General features: G+C 38.1%; 1 protein-coding gene across 1 annotated transcript in view; it reads right to left on the reverse strand.

The window, feature by feature from the left end:
* The window catches only part of ZNF18 (zinc finger protein 18), a 22,508-nt gene extending 6,677 nt beyond the window's left edge, over positions 1-15,831 (reverse strand). Inside the window, exons 1-5 of the mRNA XM_023529852.1 lie at positions 15,214-15,831; positions 10,103-10,929; positions 8,793-8,982; positions 8,330-8,421; positions 51-147 (exon numbers count right to left, since the gene is read on the reverse strand). Coding sequence (XP_023385620.1) covers positions 51-147; positions 8,330-8,421; positions 8,793-8,982; positions 10,103-10,489 — 766 coding nt within the window. The 5' untranslated portion in view covers positions 10,490-10,929; positions 15,214-15,831. The remainder of the gene's footprint in view (positions 1-50; positions 148-8,329; positions 8,422-8,792; positions 8,983-10,102; positions 10,930-15,213) is intronic.
* Positions 15,832-22,278: the final 6,447 nt, after the last annotated feature.

The following is a 22,278-nucleotide window of genomic DNA, read 5'->3' on the forward strand; positions in this document are numbered from 1 at the left end:
GTACACAGAAAATGCTTAATAATGTTCCCATTTCTTTCCATCGGTCTAACCCATGCCCTCACCTCCTGAGACCATTTTCCCATAGGTCTCCAGCATGAAATCCCAGTACTGCTCCTTTTGAGTGGAATCCAGGTTCCTCCATTGCTCCTAAAAAAAAAAAAATACAAGGCTATGACTCCAATGAAAGCCTTTGAACTCTACCTTCTCTGCCTATAGGAGGCTGAGAAGAAATGAATGTGCCTTAGGATTCTGGCCACCAGAAGATGTAAGAAGTCATGGGAGGTGGTTCAAGGGAAAAGTTGAAGAGTAAACTACAGTCCCTACATTAGTATTTCTTGCCCTGGTTAGAAAACATTTAGGTTTTAAGTTATGTATTTTTTAAGTTGTATGTATTTAAGAGTGGAGAACAGAGAGAATGTAAGAGCCCTTTCTATACTGTCCTTTTCTTTAACTCCTTCAGTGCTTAAGAGGTCTTTGAAGAGAAGGTGCCTGATATTTCCAATATTTTATTAAAATCTGGAAATTCAAGAGAAAAAAAGAAGACATTAAAAAGGTAATTGTTGGAAAAACAACTGCAAATCGGCAAAAAGGTGGAAGAATCAACATGAAGTCAACTGAGTTGTAAGTCTCACTATGAAACATATTGGGGATTCAGAGCAGAGAGAGATGCTGCAGCCATTCACACTTGGAATCTCCTGATAGTTCTGAGTTTAGAGTCTAAGGTTAAATCAGTTTTCCTCCCAGTGAGTGGGAAATTGGTGGGTTCTCTAGAGCAAGGTGTCCCTCAGTTATCCCCACAACATTTCCCTAGGGAACTGCAAACTAGAGACTCAAACCTAAGGATGTCTTACTAGGGTCTACTTTCATGAATTCAAATTTCAATCTCCCCAACAAGGGGAGATTGAACAAACTGTTAGAAACTAAGTTTATATAGCAGAGTGATTAACTGCACAGTCTTTGGAGTCAGACAAACTAGGTTTCAAGTCCCAGGTTGCCACTTTCTAGCTGCATAATCTTGAGCAAGTTACTTAATCTTTCTGGGCCTCGGTCCTTACCTAATGATAGTACTGAACTCAAAAATTGTTGAGAGGCTTAACAGAAATAAATGCAAGTGTCATCTGTTTTCATAGAACACTATACTTTTCATTCATAGCATTCATTACAGTTTATAAAAAATATATATGTATATGACAGAATACCTAATGTGTTTTTATACACACATATAAAACTATTTAATTAACAGTTGGCTCAACAAGCACATAAATACCATGAGAAAAGGACTCTCCACTGCACTCTTCCAATCCCCAAGACTCTGTCCAAGACAGAGCAGTTACTCAATATATGCTGTTTGGGTGAAGTATACAGCTCTTAGCAAACAAGTCCTCAGTAGATGATACATTTTATTATCACTATCATATGTAGTCTATGGGATACTCAATCTCCAAGACTCACCTCCCCTAAGGGTTTGCAAGGAGAATTAAGAGATTCTGTACACTCTGAGGAACCCCAAAGTTGATAGCCACAGACTATTGTCATGAATAGCCAACCACACTATTGAAGGCAGAAAAGAAGAGACTGAAAAGGTGAAATTATATTCCTATTGCAAATAATACACTACTCAGAGAAGCCATTCTCAGTCCTAGCACAACAAAGGGAAGTGGAAATGGTTGAAAGAGAATGGAGACACCAAAAAGTCTTTCATTAGCAGATACTAAGCAAAGAAAGAAGGAGGAGGAGAAGGAGGAGAAGGAGAAGGAGAAAGAGAAGGAGAAAGGGAAAGGAAAAAGGAAAAAGAGAGAGAGAGAAAGAGAGAGAGAGAGAGAGGGAGGAAGGGAGGAAGGGAGGGAGGAAGGGAGGAAGGGAGGAAGGAAGGAAGGAAGGAAGGAAGGAAGGAAGGAAGTGAATTTGTTATGGCAAAAAAGATAAAAAGGTGAAAAGTGACCTTAACGTATTTAACTATATATTTATTAACTATAACCACATTTTAATATAAACTTTATTTTTTTTATTTTTAAAGTAGGCATTATTGAGTTAATTTTGTCATTCTTCTGTGAATGAAACTACCTTATCAATTTCTTGAAACTAACCAGCTTGAGCAAACATTGCTGAATATAATTCTTGGTCTTTACAGTCAGAACACAGACCCTTGCATCAGCACTGGTGAGAAAAGGATGGGAATGCCAAGTACCATAACATCTGATTACCTGCTTGGCTTGCTCAACACAAAGCCTATTCCGTGGGCACCATAATAGTAGAAACTAAGTTCAGTACAAGACAAACTAGAATATAGCCATCAAAATCCCCAAGGGCCACAATCAGTCCTTTCAAAATCAGAAGATACCTCAGGAGTCTCCGAACAGTGTACCTCCAGCTGAAAACCACAAAACCCATTCAAGGAGCTGTCAAGCAGCAGGGATACTTGAATAATACCCTTACTTAAGAGGCAAGACACCAACTGCAACCATATTGCTTTTTCTCATTTTTATAACAGGAAGAAAATCTAAATTCCTATTCTGAAAAGGCAAAGTATGAGATTTGATGGGGAAACAATCTCGATTTTGTGGAAACAGCACCATCTTGTGGGCTTACGAGACATTACCACAACTAATTTGCACAAAATTCTTGTACTGTTCTTTCTCAAAGTTTGAAAACATGGGAATGTGAGTAAACGCTTCCCCAAGTCTATGTGAGGATCTAATTTAGTCATGTTTTCTAATAATAAAATACCACTGTGTAGGGACACTACTATATTTTTCTGGCATTAGTCACCAAGTTCCTAACTTCTGGAAGAGATTAGGGGAAGTAATCACTTACATTCAAAAAATCTCTTTTCATTGAAACAATCATCAAAAACCTACCAAAAAGTAAAAGTCCAGGACTAGATGGCTTTACCAGTTGAATTCTACCAAACATTCAAAGAAGATTTAACACGTATTCTCCTCAAACTCTTCCAAAAAATCGAGGAAGAAGCAATACTTCTCATTTTATAAGACCAATATTACTCTGATACTAAAACACAAAAAAAGAAAACTACAGACCAATATCTGTCATGAACACAGATGCAAAAATCCTAAATAAGATACTAGCAAACCAAATACAGAAACATATTAAAAAGATTATACATCACGATCAAGTGGGTTTCATCCCAGAGGCACAAGGACGGTTCAACATATGCAAATCGATTAATGTGAACATCACATAAACAAATTAAAAAATAAAAATCATATGATCAAATCAGTAGATGCAGAAAAAGCCTTCGACAAGATGCAGTATCCATTTAGGATCAAAACACTTAACAAAATTGGTATAGAAGGAAAGTACCTTAACATAATAAAGGCCATATATGACAAATCCTCAGCCAATATTATACTTAATGTTGAAGTACTGGTGAAAAACTAAGATCAGGAACAAGGCAAGGCTGTCCACAATCGCCACTCTTATTCAGTGTAACACTGCAGGTCCTAGCAAGTGCAATCAGACAAGAGAAAGCTATAAAAGGCATCCAAATAGGAAACGAAGAAGTCAAACTGTCGCTATTTGTGGATGACATGATTCTCTATATAGAAAATCCTGAAGACTCCACAAGAACACTAATAGAAACAATAAACAAATACAGTAACGTCTCTGGATACAAAATCAACATTAAGAAATCCACGGCATTCCTATACTCTAATAATGAAGAGTCAGAAAAAGAAATGGAAAAAATAATTCTTTTTGCAATTGTAACAAAAAGAATAAAATACCTAGCAATAAATTTAACAAAACACGTAAAGGATCTATATAATGAAAACTACAAGACCCTACTAAAAGAAATCGAAGAAAATACAAAGAAATGGAAAGATATTCCGTGTTCTTGGACTTGAAGAATCAACATAGTTAAAATGACCATATTACCTAAAGCATTATACAGATTTAATGCAATCCCCATCAAAATCTCATCAGCATGTTTTAAAGAAATAGAACAAAAAAATCATCAGATGTGTATGAAAGCACAAAACACCCCAAATTGCCAAAGCCATCCTAAGAAAAAAGAATGAGGATGGAGACAACACTCTGCCTGACTTCGAATTATACTACAAAGCGACAGTAATCAAAATGGCATGGTATTGGCAACAAAACAGATGCATGAACCAGTGGAACAGAATCGAGAGTCCAGAAATAAAACCATATTTATATGGGCAAATAATTTTCAACAAAGAAGCCAAAAACATACAGTGGAGAAAGGAAAGCCTCTTCAATAAATGGTGCTGGTAAAACTGGAAAGCCACCTGCAAAAGAATGAAACTAGACTGTTGTCTATCACTACACACCAAAATTAACACAAAATAGATTAAGGACTTCAATATAAGACCTGAAACAATAAAATGCATTAAAAACATAGGAACTAAACTCAAGGACCTTGGACTCAAAGAGCATTTTATGAATTTGACCTCAAAGGCAAGGGAAGTAAAAGCTAAAATAAATGAATGGGACTACATCAAACTAAAAAGCTTCTACTCAGCAAAAGAAATCGTCAACAACCATCTGAATGGGAAAATATATTTGCAAGCAACGCCTCCGATAACGGCATAATATCCAAAATATACAAAGAACTCATATGACTCATTAACAACATAAAACAAATGATGCAATCAAAAAATGGGCAGAGAACCTGAACAGACATTCTCCCTAGAGGACATTCAAATGGCCAACAAATATTTGAAAAGATGCTCAATATCGCTAGCTTTTAGGGAAATGCAAATCAAAACCACAATGAGATACCATCTCACACCTGTTAGAATAACTATAATCAACAGGACAAGTAATAACAAATGTTGGAGAGGATGTAGAGAAAAAAGAACGCTCATACACTGCTGGTGGGACTGCAAATTGGTACAGGCACTATGGAAAACAGTATGGAGGGTCCTCAAAAAACTAAGACTTGATATACCATATGATCCAGCAATCCCTCTACTGGGTATTTACCCCAAAGACTTGAAAACCCATATCCGAAAAGGTATTTGCACACTGATGTTCATAGCAGCATTATTCACAGTGGCCAGGACATGGAAGCAACTGAAGTGTCCTACGATAGATGATTGGCTAAAGAAGCTGTGGTACATATATACAATGGAATATGACTCAGTCCTAAGAAGAGATGAAAGACTACCATTGGCGACAACATGGATGGACTTCGAGATAATTATGCTAAGTGAAATAAGCCAAACAGAAAAAGTTGAAAATCACATGCTATCACTTATATGTGGGATATAAACCTAAAATCAAGAAATGAACAGGGATTTATGGACATGGACTATAGACTAGTGGTTACCAGAGGGTAGGGAGTGGGGGAGGAGGGGGTAGGTAGAAGGTTAAAGGGGGTCAAATATAGGGGGCTAGGGGGAGGGTAAAGTGGATCAAATATAGGTAGCTAAAGGAAACTGGACTTTGGATGGTAAACATACAATAGAATATACATATGTCAAATTATAAGGTACACCTAAAAATTATATAATTGTATTAACCAATGTTACCCCAATAAACTTAATAAAAAATAATAGATAGATAGATAGATAGATAGATAATCCCTTCACTTACAAAGGATTCCATTGAATATCAAAGTCTTTTCATTGAAAATAGTTGTTGTTAGTTCGAGGGAGGGATATTGGGATTGGGTAGGGATGATTTTTGTTTGAGCAAGTGGCTATTAGTTATCTACTAAATATAGTGCACACGCACACACACAGAGATATATACACATGGTGCTGCTGGTAAGGATTTTGAGTGTTTTAATTTTAAGCTATCCAGAACAGGTCATAGTTAATGTCAATACGCTACGTGGAGTTAATGTTTAATTCTACTAATTAAAATATGTTAATAAATTATATATACTTTTCATAGGGGTACTCTGTACTTACTATAATCCTCCAACTCTGCTTGAAATATTTAACAGAATATCCAACCTGTTTCACCAAGTAACCTCCTATCTAACAATTTGGTTTCTGGGTACCTTGAAAGCAGGAAAGGCACCCTTGAATCACTAAAAGGTATATCCTTCCTCTCCCCATTCCCAATCCCTCTAGCCTGGGGTAAACTACAAAGTTGGTATTCTGGTTTTTAAATCTTTGAGCTTCGAAAGCTGAAGCTCAGACCTGGTCTTCAGCCCCACATTAAGCACCACTTACTGGTTTCCCTATATCCACCTGTACTCTAAATTATCTCACCAGGCAAGTCTCAAGAAGAATTCCCCAAAGGTTTGAAACAATGTTTTAATTAAGATGAATAGGTTCCTGAAAAACTTTACTTTTATCAAATGCAACTTTTCAGAGTTGTTAACTATATAATCAAGATGAACCTGTCACAGAGACTTCATTTACAGACAAGATGGAATAACAGGTACTGGTTTACCTTCCTGGCTAAAACAAATAAAAAAAGGAAACAAAATACACAAAACAATGGTTTGCAGATATTGCACATTAGGAAGAGCAGAAAAGAGATCTCTGAAAGCAGGGACACAAATTAAGGGAATCCTACAGTTGCCCAAACTTACTGCCTAGAGAGAGCATCCAGAGCAGCATAGGTAGGGGAACCCTGGCAGAGCCAGGCAGCCCCCCAGAGTTGAGCAGAAGGAACTCAAAGTCTGGGGAAGCCAAAGAGGCTATAGAGTTAGCAGGGCAGAAGCCCAGAGTGATGGAGCCATACCAAGAGAAAGCCCCAGAGATCTGCAGAGGGTCTCCCTCAAGTCCAAGAAAGAACAACCCAAAAGAAGCAGAGGGAATAATCCCCTGAAGTTGTACAGTGCTGGAAATACACCATATTTCCAGCAGCCAGTATAAAAAACCTTATATATCAAGAAGATCAAATAGTGTAATCAGAAGGATATTGCCTCAATAGTGGAGAAAAATTAGTCCCAGACTAAAGGCTTCTCTGGTGCCATATAACAAACTGTTCAAGTAACTTAACGGCATCCCAGATCAGAACTCAACAACATTTAGAGAAATACAAAAATATCAAGCCCCTAGCAAGGTAAAATTCACAATGTCTGACATGCAATCAAAGATTACCAGGCATACAAAGAAGCAGGAAAACACAACTAATATTTGTCACTGTTGAGACTAATCCATACACTGAAACTGACATCAAAATTGATAAATTAGTAGACAAGGACATTAATACAAATATTATAACTATATTCCATATGTTCAAGAAATATAACAAAACCCCAGTTCAAACTTCAAGAGATAAAAAATACATGAGATGAAAAAATACACTATATAGGATTAATAGCAGATTAGACACTGCAGAAAAAAAGATTAATTAACTTGAAGACATAAAAATAGAAACCATCCACAGTGAAACAAAAAAAAGAGAGAAAAGAGCATCAGTAAGCCATGGACAATTTGAAGAGATCTAATATATGTATGTACAGTATCATTATACACATTCCACGTGCATATTATTCTCAGAGTCCCCAAAGAAATAGAGAAGGAGAGGAGACAGAAAAAAACAACTTAATAAATAATGATCAAAAATTTTCCAAATTTGATGAAAACTATAAACTCACAGGTCCCAGATGTTCAATGAACCCAACCAAGCACAAGAAACATGAAGAAAACTACTCCAAGGCACATCATAGCCGAACTGTTAAAAACCAGTGAGAAAACACTAGAAGCAAGCAAGAAAGATACATTATATACAGGAAAAAGAGTGCACATGGCATGATTTCATTTTATAAAAAGTCTAGAAAATGCAAACTAATATATGGTGACAGAAAGCAGATCGGTAGTTGCCTCGGGATTGGGGGAGTGTAGAGGGGCAGCAGAAAGGAAAGGAAACCTCTGGGGGTGACAGATATGTTTATTATCTTGATTGCATTCATGGTTTCATGTTTGCATATATGTCAAATTGTACACTTTAAATGTGTGCAGTTTATTGTTTGTCAATTATGTCTCCTTAAATTTGTCAGAAAGATGGGGGTAGGGGGAGATTAACCTGTGCCACATTGGAGACAAGCATTCAAAATCTCAAACTGACTCCAATGTGAAATGCCTAGACCAGAAAATGAAATAGTCTTTTCGTAGCATAACCCAAAGATAATTAAAAAGAAGAGACAAGATTGACTCTTCACAGCAACTTCTCCCAGGGCCCAGATTCCATTATTCAAGATGACAATTAGGAAACACTCTGCCTATTGAAACTCAGATTTTGTACTACAGGTATTATTCTCATTATCCTACCGAGGTCTTTCTTTCTACTCCATTTCTGAGAATCCTTCTCCTTTCAATCTTCCTTACTGACACATCCTCAAAGCCTGGTTCAGGGGTAAGAGAAGCAAGGCAACCCAGCTCACCTGAGGTGCCGTTTGGAGAAGTGAGGCTCCAAAGTCCTGTTCTCTCATGAGCCTTTCCTCAGATTGAGCAGGAAGGTGAGAAGCAGCCAATGCTGAAGTGAGAAGGAAGTTTGAAAAACTAAATGTCCTCTTCAACCATCCATGATTCTAAGACTTGTATTTGCCTCCCTAACAAACTGCAACTCCTTACAACATTCCCAAAAGTCTCACCCATATTTTCTCCTACCTCCTTCCTCAGAACCAAAATCCAAAAGGTCTAGCCCAGTAATAAAGTGGTTTAAATTAAGAGCTTTGAATCTCCAAATCAGGGTGAATCATATAGGTCTACCCTATTTCTAGACTTTCTAGAGATACCCTAACCTGGGCAGCATTATCATTTTCAACTCACTCTCAGGCCTACTAACCACAATCCCCAAATTTCTCCAATATAGCACCACACACCACCATGAATAACTGTCCCTACCTAATTCTTGTTCTGTGTCAGATTCTTCTTTCACGATGTGGCTCAGTGGCTCCTCTGGAACAGAAGGTGAATTATGAAGTCCCGGCTCCTGAGGCATCACTTCAAGATGGGACTCCACTTCCCCCACTTGGCAGCTTGCAGATTCCACCTTCTCGGATAAGATGTCCTGTCCCAGAACTTGGATGCTGATCTAGAGACCACATAGTACTAATTACTGAAAGATCCAGAGTGAGGGTTTCTGAAAGATACAAAATAACCTTCTATAACAGATCATAAGGCAGTCCTCAGGGGCATAGCATGGCGAAAGAAAAAAACAGCTTTTACTTCTAGTCCAGTGAGGGAAGTATCCTGAGAGAGCCCAAAAGCTGAGACCTGAAGTAGGACTGGCAGGCCTTTGAGAAATGCCACTAAAATTATGTTTCTACTGGACTGTCTCTACCAATTGAAATTCCGGTGTGTTTTGAACAACTTCTCAAACATTCTAGTCTAAAGATGGAATAGGATGGGAGAACTTATCGTCAAACTATAATGGCTAAAAAGTGTTGAGAGTCACAAGGAATCTAAGAATTATGTTAGGCATGGGGATACACTGATGTGGTATAGCAAGAAATATATATTTGGTCTTTGTCCCTGGTTCCTGACACAGAGCTCCTAAAACTCTTAGAATTACCTGAAGGACAGGAATAAAAAGAGTGACTTTTGTTATTCACAATCATACCTGAGTTTATGCTAATGAAATGACTCTTGGTGGGCCCTTAGATAGCTTCAGACTGGAGGTTGGTCACCAGAGGAACCAACCAGGGTATTAGAGGGTTGGAATTTTCAGCCCCATCCCTCAACCTCAGGGAAAAGAAAGAGGCTGGGAATTTTCAATCATCAATGGCCAACGATTAATCAATCATAACCATGCAATAAAACCTACATAAAAACCCCTAAACTGTGAAGATCAGAGAGCTTCTGAGTTGGTGAACACATAGAAATGGGTGGCCCAGAAAACTCATGGAAGCTATGTGAAGCTATCTCCTCCATTTGACTATTCCTGAGTCATATCCTTCATAATAAACTGGTAAATGTAAATAAAGTGTTTTCCTGAGTTCTATGAGTCTAACAAATTATCTAAGGAAAGGGTTGTGGGAACCTCCAGATTTATAGCCAGTCAGTCCTAAGTATGGATGGCCCTTATGACTTGTGACTGGTAGCTGAAATGGGGGCACTTCCACATATTTGGTGTCAGAAAAAAGGTAACACATCTGATAAGACCCTACAGGAGCCCTGTGCTTCACTCACAGATCATAATATCCTCTGCTTACCCACTGCCACAGTTTCTGGGGGTCTCCCTTCAAGCTCTCCACAAGGGTCACTGCCTCCTCTCCGCTGCCTGGACACTGTTTCCGCACCCACATTTGAATCTCCCCAGGCAGGATGGTCAGGAACTGTTCTAACATCAGGATCTCTAGGATCTGCTCCTTGGTGTGAACCTCTGGCTGCAGCCACTGGAAACAGAGCTTCCGAAGTTGTCTCAGGGTCTCCCAGGGCCCAGACATCACCTGGTAACGAAACTGCCTGAAAAGCTGGCGTGCAATCTCAGGGCTGGAGGGTTCCTCTTGTGTGGCAGCATCTGGTCCAGAAAATAGGGAGTCCTCGGCCTTTGCTGATGGTGGCAGCAGGACTAGGGCCTGCTCCCGTTCAAAGGGCATTGTGTGACCTGTCCAAGTCCTTTTAGGTGAAGTGCTTATGGGATGAAATTGTCTCTGGGGAGAATCAGGTCTTCACAGAGCCTCTCACAGGGACACAAGAGAGGAAGTGAGATAAAGTGCTATACAGAGGAAAGAGACACATTTTCAGAAAGGACAAATTCATAAGCCCTACCTGAGAGGCCTCGGAGTCAACTGCAGTTCTTTCCAAATCAATGAATATACTATTTTGAAGACTCTAAACTTAAAGTCATAAAGCAAACCACTAGTACCATATCTAAACCAGCACCATTACCCTGACCATTTTACAACATTCCCTCTTGTTCTTCAAATGTCCAAAGTAGAAGAATGAAATGCACCACATGAAGTATTTTCACTATGGGTTTCCAGATAAACAGTTCTTCTGCAAAATACTTCTATATCTGCATACATGTGTCTGCAGACTGAAAAAAAAAAAAAAAAAGCTGAACAAAGACATCAGTGCCCTAGAAATAAAGGCTTGAAATAATCAGGTGCTTCCATAATAAACATAAGGTTGAAGAGAACAAATTAACTCTTCCCTAAAAGGTAAAATGAAATTTCTAAGTGACCTCTTTTGAGTGCCATGTTGAAAACTGGAAATTTATGAAAAACCTGTCACACCTGAAATTTTCAATCTTGGGCTTAAAAAAATATTTAGAATAAGTACTCACTACCTCAGAAACATACTTACAGACTTGTACTAAGTAATCACTATTTTACAGTGAATGGTATTAAAATATAGAAGATGGCAACTAAGATGGTGAAAAGAGAAATATTAAATAGCAAAGTCAATATTAAAATATTTTAAAAGAATCATGTACTATATCTACTTAGCTTTCTTGCATGTCATACCTAATATTGGATTATTAAACATTATGAAGGAGCTAGAGGTCATCACTTCTCTATAACACTAACCACAACCATCAAAAAACACCCAACCCCTTGGGTGTCTGGTTTAATTAGAAATCAGTACAATACTCTAGTTTTTAACAGTTGCTTTTTCCTTAAAGTATAAGAAGCGATGTCCTCATCTCTTCCACTTCACCCAAACAATTCATGAAACAATTCACAAAATCATTTAAAAAACAATGACAACAAAAAAGCAAAATTTCTCAAGGGTTCAAAAAAATAGCAAAGTTAATATATATATGTATATACTCGTGCAGCAGCCACATGTGACATATATTCTCAACAAATATAGTTCAGGAATGCTATTTCTGGTTATGACAGAGTAATTGATAGTATTGACAAGACCACCAGCCCACCACTGTAAACAACTACAAAACTAGAGAAAATTTATAAGGCAACTGTTTCTAAGCAGTGGACAACGGGCAGGCAAGAATGAAATCCCTAAGAAGAAAAACTCATGAAGTGAGCCCCATGATCATCCTGGCTGTCTGCATGAGGACAATTTCCCAATCATGGTGCAGGAAGGTGAAGCTCAAGCAGGGATCAGTGGTCTCACTTTAAAAAATAGAAACTGAGGAGGCAGCGATCAGAATTTGGAGCCACTGAAGTGGCTGGAATCTGAAGAACAGGGCAGTGGAAAAGAGAGAGCTATGGGGATAGAGGCAGAAGTCTGTATGGGGTTTCCCCGTGAGCCTTTGACCCAGGGTTAGGCTACTCATTAGCAGGATGAAACTATGCAAGGTTTAACAGAAAACAGTTGTTACCAGGTTAAGAGCAAAAGAGAGATATGAAAGGCCAATCAGTGATGAGAGACATGGGAGATTTTGACCACTGAATATGGAGAGACCTCTGCTCTCATTAATGCTCAAGGCATTTTAAGATACCAGAAAGGTCACACATTAGGAGTAAAGACTATGCCCTAGAGTAAGACCTACTCTAACTCTGCCCTAACGAGCATAAAGCCAACCCTTAACAAGATCCACAGGGGGAGACCTAGTCTACTGGTCTGGTCTGATCTAGTTAGAAGAACTTGGAAAACACTGTGGGCTTTCCAAAGATCTGCCATAACAAAGCGTAAAACCAAGCCAACATAAATCAAAGGTAATCATTCAGTAATTGAACTGCCTACTAGAACAAAAGTCGACACTCTTTGTAGGAAGAAAACAGAATCCTTTGCAACAACAGTGTGTCATCCACAATATCCAGAATGCAATCCAAAATCACTAGACATATAAAGAAACAGGAAAATGTGATTCAAAGTCAAGCAAAAAAGCAATCAAGAGAAATCAACCCCAAGATGGCCTGAGGACTTAAAGAAAATAGTCTTAATGAGAAAAGATATAAGGTCTTTCTACAAAGAAACAAATTATAAAAAGAACCAAATGCAAATTCTAGAAAAAGAACCATTAACCCAGAATTCTTCATCCAACAAAAACATGTTTCAAAAAGAAAAATAAAAACATTATACAGATAAATAAGGTAGGAGAATTCTTCAGCAGTTACTTGTACTACAAAAAATGCTTAAAGGATATTCTTCCCGTTGAAGAGAAACTCAGATCCACAGAAAGAAAGATCTACAGAAAGATCTCCAAAAATAGCAAATATATGATGACTATAAAGCATGATGCTTCTATTTTTTAACCAGCTTAAAGGGTAACTGACTGTTAAAAGCAAAAATAATAATAGTATAAATAGAATATAACATAAGTAGAAGTAAAAGATATTACAATAGTACAAAGGAGGGGGTAACAGCTAATTGAGAGATAGTGGGAAGTGAGTGGTGGTATCAGGTGAAAAATGGGAAGTGTAAAGGTGTTAAGTGAGAGGCAGGAAATGAGAAATGTGAATTACGAAGTATAAAGTGGTACAATAGTAGACTCTGATAAGTTAAGGTAAACTTCGATAGCCTAAGGATGCATACTGCTAGTTGTAAAAAATATTACACAAAGAGGTATAGTTAAAAAACCAAAAAGGAATACTAACAAATATTCAATAACCCAAAATGTGATAGAAAAGTATCAAGAGAAGAATAAATGCCAAAAAGATCAAATGAAAAAAAAGACAATTTGGTAGACTAACACTCAACCATATCAGTAATTACATTAAATGTAAATGGACTAAGTGGACTAAATACTTGAATTATACAGTATAGATTGTCAGATTTAAAAAAACAAGACTCAACTATATACTGTCTACATGAGATATTTTACATATAAAGTCAAAGATAGCTTGGAAATAAAATGGTGAGAAAAAGACATTCTATGCAAACAGCAAGCACATAAAAGCTGGTTTGGCTATATCAGTACCTGACCAAGAGACTTAAAGACAAAGAAAAAAGAGAGACATTTCATTATGATAAATTGGTTAAATCATCTAGAACACAAAACAACCCTAACTGTGTATATACTCCATAACAGGTCTGAAGGAACAAATCTTCAATCATAGTTGGAGATTTTAACTCTTCCTTCAGTAATTGATAGAAAAAGAAGACTAAAAAAAAAAAAAATCAGTAAGTATATAGAAAATCAGAATAACACTATCAACCAACTTGATTGAATTGATATTTAAATCTAACAATTGCGGAATACACATTCATTTCAAGTGAATATGTAACAGTCACCAAAACACAATATGCATAATAAGTTTCAAAGGACTGGAATCTTAAAGTATATATTCTCTGAACACAGTGCAATCTAATTTGAAATCGACAACAATAAAATATCTAGAAAATACTAATATATGGAAATTATTAAATAACAATCTTAAATAACCTAAGGTCAAGAAAAAATCACAAAGGAAATCAAAATATATTTTCCTATTAAATGATAATGAAAACACAGCGTATCAAAATTTGTAGAAAATAGCTAAAGCTCTATTTAGAGAGAAACATGCAGCTCTAAAAAATGTTTTAAAAGTTGAATAAATACACATGTATCCTTCACTAAGTCTATTTGGCTTCTGAGCTTCAAATAACAAGCAGCAAGATTTCAGATACAAGAGACTGATCAGCAGACTCATTCAAACTTATTTGGTTCCCGAATTAAGATAGCAATTTAGAAAAAACATTTAGGGAAAATGACATTTAGGGAAAACTATGGATCTTATAAAATATTTAAATCTGATTTGTTATTATACTCTCATATAATGGTTAAAAAAAAGTGCCTCAATTATTCAAAATTAAATTACTTTAGAGAGGGTTTATGGGTTTATATGCCAATGACTTCATGAGAATCTGCTCATTAGTTACAAAAAAAATTTTAAGGTTATCTCAAATGTATAGTAATTATATTTGTTAAAGCTATAACAAATTAGAATGAATTTTAAAACGTACATCTAGGTTAGTATACTATACATAGTATACTATACATACATATATAAGTGACCTTTTGTGGAGAACTTGCTATTGACAGACTCTCTCCTTAACCAAACTTTAGTCAAGCTCCTGAGTCTTCTTTTTAACTAGGCCTGGACCTTTGGCCTTCTAGTGTAGTTTTATCAAGAACCTTGCTGGGTCCAGTTTAGAAAAAATCCTCCACTTTTGATATTTGATCAGATTCTACATCCCCCACCCGTGGTACCACCCTTGATATTTGATCAAATTCCTTATTCACCATAGTCTGCTTTCAGCAAAACTCTTGTCAGGCAAGCTCAGCCAGAAATGCCCCCTTAATCCAGATATTTCCTGCTAATAATTTTCCTGACCTCCACCCTACTCTATGTATCTCCACTTGGCCTTGTATTCTATCTGTTACCACAAACCTCATTGTAGTAGTACCGCTGAGTCGAGTGGGCCTTACCATCGTTAACAAGTGTCTGAGTAATGTTCTCTTTAACACTATGTATCAGGTACATATTAGGCTCTGTTCGTGTCATTTTTAATCCTCACTATTACCCTGCAAGACAAGTATTAAAGTTTACATATAGATCAGGAATCTCTGAGGCTCGCAGTGGCAGCCAAATTCAAACATAGGACGCTCTAACGCCTGAATTTTGGAAAGGAGAGCAGCCAACATTTGGAAATTTGCGGGGACGGGTTTATGGGTTGTCACAAACGGCTCTGGGAAGCTACTGGCATTTACATCCCCGGAGGCCAGGGATGCTCAAGCCCTGCAAGGCATTGAGCAGTGTGGCCCACCAATATATTCTCCATTCTCCGCCCCGACTCCCACAGCACCCCGGTGGGAGAGAGTCCCGGCATCAGTCCAACAGGGTTCTCTCTTCCGGAGGCTCATTGCCAGCCTTTGAGGGAAGACAAGAGGCAGGGGCCTGTTTTCAGTCCCAGTCCAGACATGTGGCTGGAGAGTCTTGGGGCCCACAGGCTCCAGGAAGAAGAGCTAGGTGGGGTACAGGCGTCTCCACGACCCCAGAGTTTATTCACATCCCCTCCGCCCTTCCCCCGCACTCGTCGCGTCCCCGGGCGCGCTCCCAAGAGCACGGCGCGCGTCCACCGACCCTGGAGCCGCTCCCCGGGGCCCGGCCGAATCTAGCGCAGAGGTGGGCAGCGCCAGGCTGGACCCCAGGAGGTTTCGGCCGGGTCCGCCCAGCCCGCGCACGCTCACCTAGGCCTGTGGCGCCGGCTCCGGGGGCACTTCCGGGAAACCCGGGGCTGCGCGCGCTTCTGGCAGCTAGCGAGAGACAGGCGGCTGCGGGGAGAGGCAGGACAAGGGGCGGAGCCGAAACTGAGGCACGGGCTCCCATTGGCCAGCCGCGCTGCCCCTCCTCGCCCGCTCCGCCGTCGCGCTACCGCGGCTATTTGTCGCCTGCAGCCGGTCGTTCAGTCATTCATCCAAGTTTCAGTGCGTTTAGTTTTCACCAAACAGACGTTTATTGAGGCCTTAGTTTGTTCCAGACGCTAGGCCAAACACTGAGAGGGCTACAAAGATAATTCCCTTGTCTATTCCAGACCCCTTTGCCAGTCCCACACCCCAAGCTGAGCCATCATCTCTGTTTCTTAACCTGGGTCTTGCTCCCCTTTGCCATTCTTACCCGACTTGGCCTTCCTGGGGCGTTTAATGTGCTGCCACCTAGCTCTGTCTTGCTTCTCCAACTCTCACAAACTCTGCATTTCCTGGGCTGTTCTTCCACTTCTCCCCTTTCAGCGTTGGTGTTCAGTGGAGTGCCAACTTCTCTTCCCATTTTCGTCTCTTCTCTGTCCGTCTTCATCCCCAGTACCCCCTTATACTCACTCCAACACGGATGCCATCCTTGCCTCCTCCGTTTCCTCTCCTTCCCTTTTCTACAGGCGAACAGTCACCAGGTCCCGTGATTTTACCTCCTTATCTCTCAGACAACTCTCCCTCTCTCCATTCTGTATCCCTACCTTCTTTCCACATTTCTAAGCGAGATAAGGAGAACGGCTGCCGCCTCCTCACCAGTTTCTGAGCTTCTAACCTTGCCCATATCCAGGCCATCCTGCACTCAGCCACAGTCATTGGTGATACCAAGCTGCGTTAATAGAAGTATCATGTCCAAATTTTAGCGGTTGGAGTTATGTGTGTGTTATATGTGTATTCGATCTTGGGCAATTGGCAAACTGGAGAGCATTCAGAAAAGGAGTTGTCAGTATGGTGAAGTGCCCTGTCCCAATGTTAGCGGGAACTGGAGCTATCTCCTCTGGAGAAATAAGACTTTGAGGAGAGGAGAGGAGGAAGGTGTGGATCAGGATATCTTCACATATCTGAAAAATGACCAGCAGAAAAGGGATTCAACACATTCTCTAGATCCTAGGGCCTGAAAGATATTCACTGTGTGAAAATTACTGTTCAGCTTAGCCCAGGTGAAAGTTTCTAAAGTTGATTTGTATTGCAATGTTGCTTTATGAATACCTGAGTAGAGCATGGGGAACAATTTATCAAGAACATTTAGAGGGACACCTGAATGGGTGTTACTTCCAACACCAAAGTGCTTTGCTTCTAAGCAAGTCAAGAGAGGAGATGGTTTTGAAGGAAGGTGATTGATTTTGATCTTCAACATGTTAGCTTTGGGCTGATCAATATCCAAGGAAGATTACAGTAATTTGAAAACTCTAATTGGGCCACAGACTCCTTTGTGAACCTGATGGAAGCTATAAATATTTTCCCAAGGAAGATGCACATAAACACCTATATAGAAAATTTTTCACACAAATTCAGCGAGTTCACAGAGCCCTGAAGCCCATCCATGGAACCCATGAACCTCAGGTTGAGAACTCTAACACCTGTAGATGGTTCTTGATATGGAAGTAACACTTGACAGTTTAATAATTTCTTTATAAACTGGCAACTTGAAATGAAGCATGAAACTTTCCTCTTTTTGAACACACCGAACAACAAAAAAGAAGTTTTATAAGTTGAGCAACACCTACTTCAGCTCAGTAAAAAATAGAAATGTGTCTTGTATTTCCATCTTTTTTATTCACTTACTTATTCAATAAATATTTATCAGTTTCCTCTTCCATGCCAGTATTGTTCCAATAGCTAGGTATACAACATTGAACCAAACTGATAAACTTGCTGCCCTCACAGACTTATATTTTGTGAAAAAGCTGGACAACAAATAAGTACATGAGTAATAATAAGTATGTTGGGTTAGGATAAGTGCTGTGGAGAAAATTAAATGAAGGTAAGGTGGAATAGGTAGTATTAGAGATGAAGTGTAATTTATATAGGATGGTCAGGGAAGGGGCAACTGATAAACCCCTGAACTGAGACTTGGAGTGAAGGAGCAAAGCTTGAGGATATCTGGGGGAGCTTTCCAGGCAGAGAAAATAATAAATGCCGAAGCCCTGAGATAATGAGTAAAAATAAAGGGAAGAGGTATGAAGGGTGAGCCGTAGGACACACCAGCATATAAGGGCAGGGAAAGAAGGAGGGTCCACCAAAGGAGAAAGAGATTGAGGAGCCACTGAGACAGGAAGAAAACAGAGAGAGAGGGATGTCCTGGAAACCAAGTGCATAAAATGTTCAAAGAAAAAGAAGGAAGGCATAATCAACTGGATCAAATGCTAGTGACCAAATGTATGATGAGGATTGAGAATTGACCATTGGTTTTAGCAACAGGGGAATCACTGGTGACTTTGATGAGAGTAGTTGGGAGTAGCAAAAGTATGAAAGGAGAGAGTCGAATAGAGAATGGGAGAATTGGAGCAACAAATATAGACTTCAAGAAGTTTTGCTATAAGGGGAAATATCCAAATAAGACAAATTAGGGGCTATTACAGCATGTCTGTAAGTTAATTGGAATGATCCAGTAGGGAGGAAAAACTTGGATTGCAGGGGAGGGAAGTGACAACTACTGAACAGTATCCTTGAACAGAGTAGAGGTTGATTTTTTAAAAACAAGGCACTTAGGTATTTCTACAATCTAGGCCATGTGGAACACCCTTAGTAAACATTTTGCTATGAAGAGAAACTTAAAGTCAAAAATTAAGAACCACGCCAAAAACAATCCATCAAATGGGACAGTATTCAGCTATCAAAAAAAATGAGAGAATTTACACCCCAAGAATTGGAGGTAATAGAACAATCTGAAGGAGATTTTAAAACAAATGTTCTGAGTTGTATAAATTCTGAGTTATAAAAGTAGAAACCATAAAAAAAAAAGAAAGAAAAAAGAACATTATGGAGAAAAAAGGAAGAAAGGATGGGAAGAAAGAAAGAAAAGAAAACGGTAGGGCCAAGTATGTTTTTTACAAACTAAAAGATATTCACTTTTTAAATTAAAAAAAGAAAAGGTCTAATCCTCATGACTGCCAGAAACAGCAAGTATCCCTGTTCCCATTGTAGAGATAAGGAAACTGAGATCAGAAGGGATAAGTGTCTAACTCAAAGCCACAAAGACATTCAGTTGCTGATTTTGAATTTGATCTCTACTTTTTCTGACTCCAAATTCCATGTTCTCAATTCTCTCTGCTGTATGATGCCCCAGGAGAAAGCAAGGCAGCTAGGACAAGCTGCTCAAAGAAGACATGGTAAAAAAATTTTTTAATAAATTCTATACTATTAAGACTTTGAAGTTAATACAAGAATGAACTTAAATTGCAGAAATTTGAAATAATATGTTGAATTGGGGGAGAGGTTCAGATTGATTGAAGGTTAAGGAAACATGGATATCAGTGGAGGATATCAGTATGGAAATGCTGACCACATGGACTGGGAAAGGAAGGGAGACCAGAACAGAAACCAACACTTTGCTCTGCCATCAAGTTGTGGTTTATATCCTGTTGACTTCATCAGAGCAAATAATGATTTAACTCGTGGCAGAAGGAAACTGCATTGTCTTCTATGCACTATTTAGAGAATAGAGAATTAAAATACTAACTCTGTTTTTCTGGTTAGGAAAGTCCTAATATAACATATTACTTGTTTTGGGGGACATCCTGAAGGAGATCTTTAAGATGTTCAAAAGAATTCAGGTGAGGATGAGAAATGACTTTCCACAGTGTCTACCACTGACACAAGAGACCACAAAAGAAGTGACCTGGTTTGAGAAATCTGAGTACTAAAGTTTATATCTTTAAAAAAAAAAAAAAAATCTGTGGATAAATCCTAATGCTTCTCTAACTAAACCAAATTCCTTCATGAGAACATAAAATGTCTTTGGAAAAGGGGTTCTCAATCCGAGGCTTCAGGATTTCAATGACCAACTGCTCTCAGTGCAGATATTGGAGGTAAGGGAATTTTTCTGGGAAGTTTCTCAAAAGGATCTTAGATTGTTTTTAAGTTTAAAAAGCCATTGCGTGCTTAGGTAGATTCCTTCAAACTTCTAAATCCATAGACCTGGAGAGATAAGAAAGAAATCCAGCTTTACTAGTATTGCATAATAGGCTGACTGGTCCCCTCATTTGTCATATGTTGAGCAGAGTTGAGTCACAGTATGGGAGGTGCTGCGAAGAAAGACCAGAAGGTCCATGCCATGGAGCAGTTGACAGTGGGGTTCCATGTTTTCTTGTGTTTTCAACATATTGAGACACAGAAATTGACATGTGTTGGATTCAGTGCAGAGTTTTAGCTAAACTAACTCTAACAAAATGTGCACATCGTATTAAAAGTTTCCTGCAAAGCAATTTCTGTTTGAAGGTTATAGTAATAATGCAGACATGGGTAAACGACAAGAAAATGGCATAACTACACTTCTAGCTTGAGCCCTTTTGCAGATACATTGGGAAGTAATAACAATGCCAACCTAATCACATCTGGCACAAATATTTTAAATGTTAAAAAGTCTACTAGAAATGTGCATTTATATCTACTATCATTATGATGAATGTCACCCTAACTATACATATGTACATATTTACGTTTATATATAGTGTTCATACATATGTAATGTGTGGAAATATACGTGTATATATTTGTCTATATTATATGTAAATATATGTATATTAACATATATGTATGTGTGTATATATTTATACTTGTATGCACATGCATATGTAAATATATATTAGTATAAATATATGTGACAGAATAGAGTATTAAATATATAAAATTATAAATATATATAGATTATATATATACACAGATCATATAAATGTATATGTCTCCATAATACAAAGATAATTTTTCAGCATTGTTTAACATTATGTAACATCCTATCAGATACTTTAGAAAATTTCATTATATCTAATGAAGAATATTTGGTAGCCCCATTTGATCCTAATAAATGAAAAACCAATACACAAAATTGTTTCATATAAAAAGTTTTAGTGCTTTTTAAGCCTGCAAGTTATTAAAACACAACGTATCTTCCAATTGGTTTGCATGAGCTACTGGCTTACATTAGGGACTATGGAAATTAGTAGCCACATTTCATCAAAAATTATTGTTTAATTAGCAGATGGTAGTGAAAAAAGAATGTGTACTGCCAATGATGTACTTCTTCCATTTGGAGGTTTTGCAAAATTCTTTTTTCTCTAATGACAACCATTAAAACTGAGTGTCAAAAATAAACTAAACTTTGAACCAGGTCTGAAAAATCTCTTTATAATAGAGTGTTAAACCAAAATTTGCTCAAATAATGAGGCAAATTCAGTCTCAGATGTTAATTAGAGTTTTAATGGGAATTTTATTTAATATGTAAAACAAATACTTAAAAATATTATTTTTTTCATTCTTACCTTTCCTGACTTTTATCTTTGCATTTGTTTTATAATATATAATATGTAGGCAAAATAATACATGTATGTTATTTACAAATAAATACATATACAAATAGTAGCTATCCAGACTCAAAATACTTTTACTGGTGAGGAGTGCTTGATCAAAAAAGTGTAGAGCTTGCCCACTGTTCAAAATCAAGTGCTTCTCAACTGTGGCTGCACATCAGACTCACACAGAGGGCATATTAAGCCCAGGTTTCTTGCTTTCTCTTGTAATCAGATTCGCTGAGAAGTGGAGCCTAGAAATATGATTTTTTAACACATTCTCGAAGTGATGCTTTGGGCATTAATCTGAAGAGAAGCATTATAATGCACAGTTATAAATAATTGTCTATGAACTCAAACTTCAAGAGACAAACAGATCTAGTTAGTTCCCAAAACTTATATGGGCAGGAATGATGATAATACAACACAGGGAGTAATACAGTCGACTGGTAATCGGATGCCTTTGAAGGAAGTTAAATCAGAACAAGCTTTCAGTGCTGACTTTTGTCTATGAGCTCTAAGCAATCTCTTAGAAATCCCTTTAGTGTAATAGCTCAGCCACCTCTTTGTGCCTTAGTTCTCTTCTCAGTAAAATGAGAGATATGATAGCCACCTACTTCTTAGGATTGTTAAGAGAATTAGGTGAGATAATATACGTAAAATGCCTAGAATGGTGACTGGCATGTAGTAAAATCCCGCTGTTACTGATATCATAATTTTACTTATTATCCATTTTAGA

This window comes from Pteropus vampyrus, unplaced genomic scaffold (assembly GCF_000151845.1).
Source record: "Pteropus vampyrus isolate Shadow unplaced genomic scaffold, Pvam_2.0 Scaffold44, whole genome shotgun sequence".
In the NCBI taxonomy this organism is placed as follows: domain Eukaryota; kingdom Metazoa; phylum Chordata; class Mammalia; order Chiroptera; family Pteropodidae; genus Pteropus; species Pteropus vampyrus.